Source organism: Pelobates fuscus, chromosome 12 (genome assembly GCF_036172605.1).
Source record: "Pelobates fuscus isolate aPelFus1 chromosome 12, aPelFus1.pri, whole genome shotgun sequence".
Classification (NCBI taxonomy): Eukaryota; Metazoa; Chordata; class Amphibia; order Anura; family Pelobatidae; genus Pelobates; species Pelobates fuscus.
This window is the reverse complement of record NC_086328.1, coordinates 138,292,228-138,303,938: the sequence shown is the minus strand read 5'-3', so window position 1 is coordinate 138,303,938 and position 11,711 is coordinate 138,292,228. Positions and strand designations below refer to the sequence as shown.

Sequence of the window (11,711 nt, the reverse complement as noted above, 5' to 3'; positions counted from 1 at the left end):
TCTGTTTTCTTAATACCTTTCTTGGCACCATTACTAAATAGATGAATTCTGTTTGGTGGCTTGTTAAGCTCAGATTTTCCATCACTAACTGCTGTATGCGATTCAGACCTCTTCTTCAGTCAATGAGAGAGCACTGTGCCTATCAAGCAATCTAAATGTGAGGTGTTTTGTTTGAATGAGAAACCGATGGGTACGTTTCTTAATGATGAGGAAGTAGAAAGAACCCTTGAGATACTCCATGCCCTCTATGTTAAATCACCTGTGAGCTAAGGCAGGTAACCACTTTCTTATCTCATGGATCTTTTGCCGGTTGCCGGTTGCTCGGCATTAGGTGGTTTGTTTCTTTAGTATCAATGCCGTTGTATCTTTCTGACAACATAGATTTCCTAAAGGTTGTTGTAGATTCTAGATGCATAAATAAGGAGATGGAAACAAGTCTTGTTAAGGTGCCGTTGAACAGCAAAACATTAATGTGCTGAAAGGGATAAAACCATCAATTAATTTGGAAACACCTTTGTGTACCATGCATATGTTTTTTTTTTTTTTTTTTTACATTTTGAGCAAAGAGAGATAAGTAACGTTTCTTTTTTTTTTTTTTTTATACCATAGTGTCCCATACCATAATTGCTTGTGTAAGCAAAATCTTCTCCGCCGACCCACATACTTGTTTATACAGAAGAAGAAATAGACAGAAAATGTTTCACTTTTAATAAGCACATTTGTTTTCCCCCTTTATTTCCACACAGACACCATAGTCAGCAGGTCAAACTTACAACTCAATAAGTTTTTGTAATTTTATACAAGGGTCTCAGGAGCCTGGAAAATGAAAGACCCTAGGCAAATCCAAGGCCTCATACTGGAAGACTCAATTTGGCTGGTGATGCTCAGAAGGCAAGTGGGTCCCTGATAGATACAGGTCACACTGTGTGATCACCAGAAGAGAAGGACCTGTGTCTCATCCATCTTTCCTTCCAGGAGGCTGGGAATACTGAGCTCCATTAACCATAACATGAAACATTCTCTTTGGCTCTGAACTTGCTCATGGTAGGTCTCCTGCTGTCAGAGAGAACTGAACTCAATGAATTCTGGACCTCTGTGACAGCAGAGTGGTGGATGGCTATTCAACATCAACACTCTATGAAATCAATATAAAGTGAGAACCTTGGCTCAGAGTCCCTTTCTATAATACAACATTGTCTGTGGCTTACTTTTTTTTTTTGTGTTTTCTAATTTTTTTGTGAAACTCTGAAAAATAACCTATTTTGTGAAAAACTGAAAAATATAGGCTACAAACAAAGAAAACTACAAAGAATCACGGTACAAAGATGTGCAGGTTTACCAGAGCATCATCCTGGCCTGCAAAGGGGAGGAGATGAAGAAAGGAGGTGAGTTGTAAGTGGTTGTGGGAAATAAAAAGAACACTCTCTCTTGCGCACACACCTACACTGCTTTACACACACTGGACATTGACAACCACGCATGTACGGCCAAGAGTCTGTGGAGCGAAATTCGTCCTAACTCTACCTCCACGTTCCAACAAATGGCACCTAACAGAGGTCTCTAAAAAGCAATATAACTGGTATTGCTCAATATCTCTGCTTTCTATAAAGAAAATATAACCCCCAAAAAATATTATAGGGTTTATCTCACCTTCGCACCACTACAAAAAAGTGAGTTGTTATACGGCGACCATCATACACACTCTGATGTGCTTCTGTGGCTGCCACATATTTGAAGAAGCTGTGGAAAGTTTGCAGACCCTGCAGCATATAGAAAGGCTTCCCATGGAATAATCCCGCCTTTCTTAATGTCTCTGTAACACTGCGATGGGTTGCCACGCTTCGTGAGGCCAGGAGGAAAACCGCAGCTGTGCCTATTGTAACAAGTATAAGGAAAGTTTTTGAGCAATCCTGTGAGCTGCAGATGGCACAGACTGGCCCTGGGGCTTCCTGTTACCCAGAGTTCCAAGCTGACGGTTCCTTGGTGAAGCCTGCAGGCTGTATGTGCAGACAGTAAGAGCGAGGCCAATGCGTTGGTTTTGGTTGGATGTAACCGAAGACTGCAGGAGATGATCGAGTGCAGAGAGGCCATCAGTTCAAGCTTTGAGTTGGTGCCACTGTGCTACAGCTGTTCTGGGATGAGAAATCATATCCTTCCAGTGCTTCACCTCTCCAGGACCACTCTTCCAAGACAGATAGATCTGCATAAAATATTTGAACATGTTAGACATAGACTAGGGTGTTATCCCTTTTGGTGTTTTCCTCATACAGAATGCAGTTTGGGCTCATAATATTGCAATTGCCTGTTTTAGTACTGCCTAGTATGATGTGTGGATAAAGGAAGAAGAAAGCTACTCTTGGGACTAACCTTGCCGATCACATCATTACGGCTAAGCTTGTCTTTGTCCATGACAGTTATTATGATAGTTGTCTCCCGAAGCTTCTCAGTGGGGATGTCAAAGATAAAAGATTCGTTAAATACAGGGTTCAAGCAACGCTTCATGACCACAGTCTTCTTCTTCTCCACTCTCTTGTCCTTGCACATGAGCCACACTTTGACATAAGGGTCTAAGGATTGGGATAAGGATACAATAATCATTACAATGCAACATGTACCCTACCATAATAGAAATGTCTGAAGATTTATGAAGGCAGGAAAAGAAGATTCCATTCCACCAACTGAATTGTTTTAGCTGTTCGTACAATGTGTATGTAACACACTAGGTGATGAGATACTGGAATACAATCTGGAACAATGACTTATTACACACAGAAATTTTACAGACAAAGCATTATGGACAGAGCCGTGCCTTAGTTTACAGTTTATATTTACCCGAGTTAATAGCATTTTAATGAACACTCCTCTGGTGCTAGGACACATATTTGACAACAGAGCATGGTTCTGGTACAAGAACATGATCTTGATCCCAGAACAATCCCTGGAACTAGTTCACACCAAGAGACCTAGAGAATTTCAAAAGTACTAAAGCACCTTGATACCTTTAAATTCCCTCAGCCCATTGTGTTTCGATAAAATCAGAACAGGACTTAACCCCCAGTGCGTTCCTGAGTACGAACTCCAGTCCATTTCTATAAAACCAGAGGTCTTATAGCATACCCCTAAAACCAGAGATCTTATAGCATCTTATAAGCCCTAAAACCAGAGCATTTACCTGGCAATAGAGGATGAACTTTCGTTGAAGCCCCTCTTACTTGTTTCTCTAAGAATGATCCTGAATTGCTTTACCTCTTCTTGTTTCAGAAATCTAAAATCCTAAAAGCCCAGAGAGTTACAGAAAAGGCAGACCTCCCCCTGGTCCCCCTACTAGGAATTCTAAAAACACATCTGTTGGTCAAGTGATGTCTACGTTGCATAAATCCATAGACTGGGCACACCCTAATCCCTGCGGCCCATCTATGGATTGATACCAGCAGGGGAGCTCTCAGGATCTCCCCTGTCAGCTCATGCAGAGCCCGGCTCTGCTCTAAGCCTCCATGGGCCAGTGGGGAGATGAAAGATCTACTTCACCAGCCCACAGCAGCATGGAGGAAGGCAGGAGAGGACTTGCGAGAGTGAACTCTAGCCCCGCAGGCTAGAGTTCACTCTCCACTGGACCACCAGGAATGGCAGCAAGGATCCCCCCTCACCCACATAGCACACTACCAGCACCCTCACACACATCACACTAACAGCACCCTCACACACAGCACCCTTACACACACACAGCACCCTCACACAGCACACTAACAGCACACACACACAGCAGTGTATGTATGTGTGTGTGTATATATGTGTATGTATATATATATATATATATATATACATATATATATATATACATACACATAAATTTATATATATATATATATATATATATATATATATATATATACATACATACATATACACGCGGCGTGTGTTTGCTTTAGGGTGCACACCCTAATACAATAGGCTGAGCACGCCTATGCATACATCCCATTCTCCAGGTGTGACTATACTTAAAAATGTTTGATCTACAGAGTAGTATAGTACACTTAAATAAAGCTGCTGTTCAGAAGAACACCTGGTGCAATAACATGCCCGGCCATATAAATCAAGTACAAACACAGCAATGCAAATAATTAAAGAAAAAAAAAATCAAGATTATTCCATAATGTACATGGTATGGTATGGTATGCCAGGGCAAGGTGTGGACATTTAGCGGATTCCAAAATTAAAGTGCAAAATTATCTGTTTGTCAAAGATTATCCATCCTTCTATTATAGCATTCTATTTCTGGCCCTCGCTCCTGTGTTACATTCATTCTTATATCAGTTATGTTAACACAGGACAAACGAGGGCACTTAGCAGGCAGTTTTATCTCGGTATACTATTATGCATTTTCTGTACATAACCCAGAACCCTCCTCGCTTGTTGTAATACTTTGGATATTCTTACAAATTCTAGGCTCATTCATTTCAGTATTATATGTTTGTTATTAGAACTATATGGGGAATGGATGTACCTTTAGAACATAAGAGTGCAGAAAATAAATGATGGTCCAGGCACTCCAGGTAAATCCAGTGAACAGGTTTGTTGCAGCAGATGAAAAGCAATGTTTCCACCCACAACAGGGCCTTTGTAAAGCTTGACAAGTGCCCTGTCAAGGGCCGAAACGTTGGGATCTTTAAAACACAAGATAACACTTCAGATCAGCTAGAGAAATGTCATGGTTGTGACATTGTTGCTACCATTGTCCAGTATAAATGTAACATTCAGACCACTCTACTCATCTTCTTAAGACCACCAGCTTTATCTTTGCATGAACATCGTTCTTCTTACTGCTGAAATGATTCCAATTAGAAGGCTTTTCATGTTCACGTATCATTTTCATATGTCTAACTCTTTTCAATTAGATACTAGGATTCATTGAATGAACAAAGAGAGATGGCAATCACCAATATTTCTTGAGGTGCTGACATGATCAGGACTTGATAAAAGTCCTGAAACTGGGGCAGAGATGTTCCTGGTGGGTTCCTAATAAAAAATTGCTGTTTTGGGAGTTTGTGAGTGCCAGATCTTTTTTTTTTTTTTTTTTTCAGTTACCGCGTGAACCGATTAAAGCTCAAAAACAAGATGTTCTTATCAGCGGCAATGTGCCCCTTGCTATTAGCCTACCAATCACCCTTATTTCTATCCATGCTGTGCATATCTACAGATCTTTGTTCAAACGAGTACCTGGACCCAGCTCTGTAGGGCTTGCAGGAGTCAGACTTGGATGAAGTGACCTGCTGTGACCTCTACACTACACTACGCTCAAGTAAACAATGTTTGTGATCAGACCCAGAACTGAGATACTATTGTGTTCAAGCAGAATTATACTGTAAAACCGGACTCATTATCAAACTGCCATTTGTGCCCTTCCTGGTGACTGTGGCCATTAGCACATTACTGGCAATAACCACTTATGGCAGACGTCTACAGGACTAGTACAGACCTGAGGTTCCTCCAATGTCCATAGCTTTCAGGTTCCGTGCCTTGATTATATTGACAATGATTGAGTTTGCGGATGGATTGTAGCAGAGGGACAAGAGCAGCTCCCCGCGGCTTCCCTGTAAAACAGCAATAAGATAAACTTAACAGACATTACTCAGCCTTGCCTTGGAAATAAACACACTAACAATGTACAATTCCTTTGATTCCTCAGAGGTCTGATATGCATTGCTGCCAGAAGGGTCAACAAACTAAAGATTAATAATTGTAATGTTATAATAAACACTTTGCTACAAGCTATCAGGTTACGGCATGCATGATAAATAGCACAATATAAGGAAGACGAAATTCCATGCATATCAACGTATCGCACACGAAGCTGGCTTTCACAACAGAAATGTAAACTAGTAAGAGAACAATGATGAAATAAAGCTGGTTACTGAACATTAACCATTACAGATAAAATCATTATACAGTCACATGTGTGCTAATTTTAACATGCATTTCCAATTCTCCAATTTCTGATTTACAAAATAGAATTTACTAGCGGAAATAGAGCTGAAGAAACAATATTCCTTTATTATCAGGAATCTGTTAAGACAATATTAATTAATCTAATTAGTTTCCAAAATCCAGTAGTGCAGAATCTGTTAGAAATATTAGTGACTTAAAGGGACAATAGAGTCACCAAAACATCTTTAGCTTAATGAAGCAGTTTTTGTATATAGATCATGCCCCTGCTTTACAACTGCTCAAATCTCTGCCATTTAGGAGTTAGATCACTTTCTTTATGCAAATCTAGCCACACCTCCCTGCATGTGACTTGCACAGCCTTCCTACACACTTCCTGTAAAGAGTCATGTAATGTTTACACTTCCATTATAGCAAATTCTGTTTAATTTAGATTTTTTTTTTAATTTCCTGCTCTGTTAATAGCTTGCTAGACCTTGCAGGAGCCTTCTGTATGTGATTAAAGTTCAATTTACAAAGCAGGAAATAAAAACATTTAAAGTAGTTAAATTTGATTGAAAATTAAATAATTTGGTTTTATGCAAGTTGTGTCAGTCACAGCCAGGGGAGGTGTGGGTAGGGCTGCATAAACAGAAACAAAGTGATTGAACTCCTAAATGGCAGATAATTGAACAGTGAGACTGCAGGGGCATGATCTATACACCAAAACTGCTTCATTAAGCTAAAGTGGTTTTGGTGCGTATAGTGTCCCTTTAAATCTAGCCACAGTAAAGAAAGGGTCTTTCTTTGCTATCTCACCAGTCAACCTGCAAGCAAGAAAGTGGACTTGTTAGTATCTAAATACTCTATTCCAGTGTGTAGACCAACGCAATGGAATAAGGAAACAGAACTCCAGATTTCCTCACACTTGGTCACATGGCTCTTCTAAACATGTTCCTGTGACTATTTTGGTCAATGGCGGCCTGTGGCATTGAAAAGAACTGGAGTGCCTCTTAAACTGATTTCCTCATAGGGAATAGGAACAATAATGTAGTGAAAATATTCCCAACAATGTCCATTAATATAATCGTAAATATTACCCCCTGGGATTGTTTGTGATTAGAGAGGAGGCACTGTGGATATAGATGCCGGCATATTTTATAGCAAAATATTAGGAATTGCTATGGGCCATTTTACATGGGCACCCACACTACCGCAGCAAGCATGGATCTATCCTTATTTTATTATATCTCACAGCATACTCTGCCTCAGTGACTTCTTTGATATAATAAAAATGTCTGCGTAACAGCTGTTATAATGATTCTAAAATGATATTATATTAAAATCGGTTGTATAAATCTATAGCCAGCCTTGGAGCGGTTCATTGATCTGTCCAGCATATTATGGTCTGTTGCTCTAAATCTGATGCCTACGATGTTTCGGAATTCCCTATCCCCTGTCCGACCCTGGATCACCTCACTGCTTTACTTTCTTACTTATATCTGATTTTCCTTATTATTTAAATACTGTGTTGGGCCCTGCTTTCTCTACGTAACTTGCGTTTTGAATATTGAATGTATTTACATATTTATTTTTGTATGTTTTCATAAAATCCCTCTTTGGGCGTTTTTGTAGATGAATGTATTTTCCTCCATGGGATAGACTATGTTATGCTGCACTGTAGATAATCTCCGGGAGTTGAATATGTTAAGATGTCCGGTGAGTTAAATCATTTATTGGCAGAAGAGATGAGCTTTGTTGGGGTTAATTCACTAAACTCTGAATTATAGCAAACCAGAAAACCAGACTGGAAAAATTACAGCTTAAAATCAGACTTTGATTGTAACTCGGGTGGGGATCTTTTTCCATATCAGCTACTGCGGCTAAATGCTGCAATTCAGATTTCAGTTTGATTTATTTCAAAGTTTAGTAAATAAACCCCGGCTTGTGGACGTTTGTCAGTAGAGGAGCTCTGGGTTCATAAAATCTAAGTAGAGAACCTTTGGGTGTTAATATCTGTTAGATGATTTGGGCATCTACTAATATCACAAGGGGAGATCTGTTTGTCAAAATACTGCAAAAAAAGAGCTCTGTGAATGGGTAAATATCTGTGTCTGAGGCTTCAAGTATATAAATGTATTAGTTAAAATGTTCTACATCTACATTTGTGCATAGCCCTGAGTATTTAAAGGAACACTCCACTGTCCACATTTACGTATGCCTTTTTTTATTACGGTTTATCTAAGACGGCTTGTAAAATCTGTAGATCTCTTGTCTGCAGCCTTTGCAAGCCCTCCCCTTCTAACCCCGCCCAGACTTTCTGTGGCTGTCCAATCACAGACTTCCCAATGCAGCTCAGTGAGAAGTCTTTGCAAGGGAGGTGCTCTGGGCAATTGCTGCCTCTTGAGTTTAGCTCTACTGAGCAACCAAACCAGGAAGTAAGAGAACTGATTGTCTGACAGTTAGGGGGGTGTAACAAGCTTCATTTATAAAAGTGCCAATTTCTACAGAAATGTACACTTTTTTGTAAAATGAAATAAGAGGACACACTCTTCACATGTAAAGAACTTAATAAACCTGAAGTGTTAGGGGTCTGGGGTGTCCCTTTAAAATCATGTAAATGTCTTCCCTACAGCAGTCAGTGGAGGAGTTCTGGATAAATGTGTATGTAGAGGCAGAATGGGTGTCTAGCTAGGTGCATAGCACGGTTTTGGGTGTCACGGATTATAGTTGCATGAGCTAAACCCAAATTAATTCATTTTCATTCGATGTAGAAGGTGTTAGTGTGAATAATAAATACAACGTCTGCAGTCCTGCTAATTGTACAGCTGCTGTTCTGTTAGTCTCTGTGCCCAGTCTCTGAAATGGGAATTCTCTGCCAGTGTTTAGCGTGCTGTAACGAGGCGTGCGCACAGCTCTCTGGATTCCTGGCTTTGTAACAAGCACACTCAGATATCACAGGTGATGTAAACATCCAGAATGAGAACATACAATTATACCATTAAAAGAGACACAAGGATACAACGTATCTCACTGCTCTCTGCTGGCTCTTTGAATGGCTGTAATTACATGTTATGATACAATGTGCCCTTTGGACAATGTAGATCACAGGAATGCATGTGTGTACGTGTGTGTTCATCTTTTTATGAGCGAGAAGGAGACAGCTGTACTGAGGGATCACCACCATCAAATGAGATGTAGACTAATTAGAATTATAGCCATATGTGCATCAATACAGATCAATGGCCTCAACCCTGATTATGGTACTCCAATATATTCTCTGTGTATATCTATCCATATACACAGATGTATATATGAATATGAATGGTGTACCTCCAAACGTTCGATATTAAGTTGGGACCATATCTCTTTAGGATCCCAATTTCCTTGTCCCTCCTTTCTAGTCTGAGGCCCCTCTTCAGCTTTTTGATATTCTGCAAGATACTACTTATGATTCTGGAATATCAGAATATATGATATAGGGATAAGAAGGTTATTTGAGGCCAATCCCCTACAATCCTACAATAAACGTTCTATTTTCTCTGATAGCGGTGCTTGTTCTCAGGGCTGGATTTGGCAGTACGAGAGAACGTAATATCAAAGCATAAATAATCAAAATGAGAAAAAGTCTTTGGAATTCCTGGCTACTTCCTGACAATTCACGATTTAGTGAATAATCTCAGATCCTACAGGCATCTGACATATATATCTGGCCCTGCTTATTCCTGTAAATGCTTCTGATCGAGGCAATATTCTTCCTCTTGTCTTTACGTTTGGTGACTTTATGTAGGTGTGGAGGTCAATAGATCCTTACCAGACTAATGGGTAATTCTTCATCTAACTGACACTGAAAGGAATACGTTCAATTACTGACTGTACGATAGATGGATATTTTCTGGGACTGGAAGGCAGTAAGATTGATAATAGAATGATCCTATTCGTACAAACCTATATCTCAAACCGAACATCCAGAATGCAAATATTCGGATATTAACAATGCCGTTAGAATATTAACCGAGCGTCGTTTAAACAATAGTTTGGATTTTCAGAGGGGTATCTATGGACAAGGGATTTGTGGGGGGTTATGTGATTTATTTAAAACTTTATTTTGGACTTGATTTTGTTGCTGACAAACGTGTATTTTGTTTATAATTATTTTAGGAACAAAACTACTACTTTATTTCCTCAATAAAGAATGGCCAAATTATCATCCGATAGTAACACTTCAGTGCTCCCCTTAGCACATGGTCGCTCAAAACTTACCATGCATCAACTGCTGCAGAACTACAACACCCAGGATCATTTGCCAGTCTCAAGGCTAAGAAAGCATCATGGGAAATGTAGTATATATGAAAATCTACCTTTCGGTTATGGCTGCGAGCCTAGAATGGTTGCTAGATTGTAAATGACTTCTCAAACCGATGATAAAAACATCGTCAATAGCTCATACAGGGCAACATCAATGCCTAGAAAAGGTTCACCAATTGCAAGTGGGGACATGAACAGGTCTCACTTAGAAACATTTGGATCTTATTTGGAGAGACTATTAAATTCCCCATAGCTTTTAATATACAAAGTGCAATATAACATTTTAAGATTTGAATAATTAATATATCCGCACTATGCGTAATGAATAATTTCTTTGAACTGTTTTGTTAAAAGGATTTATATTTAGTATAATACAAGCAAACGAATGCCAACTATATGAACACTCATCCCTGGCTAAATATATTCCAAATGCATGTTTGTGCCAATTCTTTTTAGTACTTTTGAGCTACCTGCTAAGATCTTTGTACTTAGTGAACCTATTCAGCCAGATGCAAAACCCAATCGATGAATTTGCTGATCACAAATATGTCTATAAACCGATGCATTTAGACCCCCAATTTATGATTGCATCTTTGTAGCTGATATTAAAGGTCTGCTTGTGAGGGCTGGTGACGCCGGTGATTTGTATGTATGCCCTGCGGTCGCATTACTACACGGTATTCGATAAACCAGAATTGGTGTAAATTGAAGGATTTGGCAGAGTGGGTATCTTCACCTAAAATATGCAGTATTCTGTGTAGCTTGTGTAAATGTTCTGTCTGGGTAAACCTGTTCTAAATATATGTATACTGTATTCCTCCATAAATTCAGATACAATATCTGTCCAACTGTACAATGTTACATTTTGTTTACTAATATAGTGAATTATTTTGCTGCATAGTGTGCTATTCTCTTCTAAATTTAATGGGTTGTGATTTAGAAAATAGGCGCTACATCTATCCGGTCACATTGCTCCCGTCATAATAGAGTCATAATATTTAGTCCTAATGACTGATTCTTAGGTTTAGTTCAATGAAAGAATGCAGACAATACTGGGTCCCCCTCCCATCCCTCAATGTACCCAGAAAAACAACCTTATGTTTGTATATTAAAATGTTCTTACACTTCCATCGCTGCACGGTTTCAGCTCCTTCCAGAAGGTCTGCATTTGTGTGAGGTCTACCTTGTTTAGGGGGAGGGATACTTCTCCAATGGGGTCATTCCTACTGAATCGGTCATAATCCAAAACCTGAAGATAAAGCACTCGCTGCACCACTTTCTCATAAGGGAATCCTAAAGGCATAAAGAAACACACGTAATATGGTCAGGAATAAAAACATTAACTGAAAACTTCCTAAAAAAAACAACAACATTTATGGCTAACGTCTGTCCCTCCAGCTATTATTGATTATTATTGACTACATTCCCGTGACGTTAAATCATTGCTTTAATTGGTCTTCCAAATGTTGGCCATCATTGCA

General features: G+C 39.3%; 1 protein-coding gene across 4 annotated transcripts in view; it reads right to left on the bottom strand.

Moving 5' to 3' along the window:
- Nucleotides 1-698: 698 nt before the first annotated feature.
- SYT7 (synaptotagmin 7) overlaps nucleotides 699-11,711 on the bottom strand; it is a 269,778-nt gene continuing 258,765 nt past the window's right edge. For all 4 annotated transcript variants that reach the window (XM_063438636.1, XM_063438637.1, XM_063438638.1 and 1 more), the window contains 4 exons: nucleotides 11,354-11,523; nucleotides 5,477-5,591; nucleotides 2,368-2,567; nucleotides 699-2,200 (listed from right to left, as the gene is read on the bottom strand). In XM_063438636.1, the coding sequence (XP_063294706.1) occupies nucleotides 2,096-2,200; nucleotides 2,368-2,567; nucleotides 5,477-5,591; nucleotides 11,354-11,523 (590 nt within the window). In that variant the 3' untranslated portion in view covers nucleotides 699-2,095. The remainder of the gene's footprint in view (nucleotides 2,201-2,367; nucleotides 2,568-5,476; nucleotides 5,592-11,353; nucleotides 11,524-11,711) is intronic.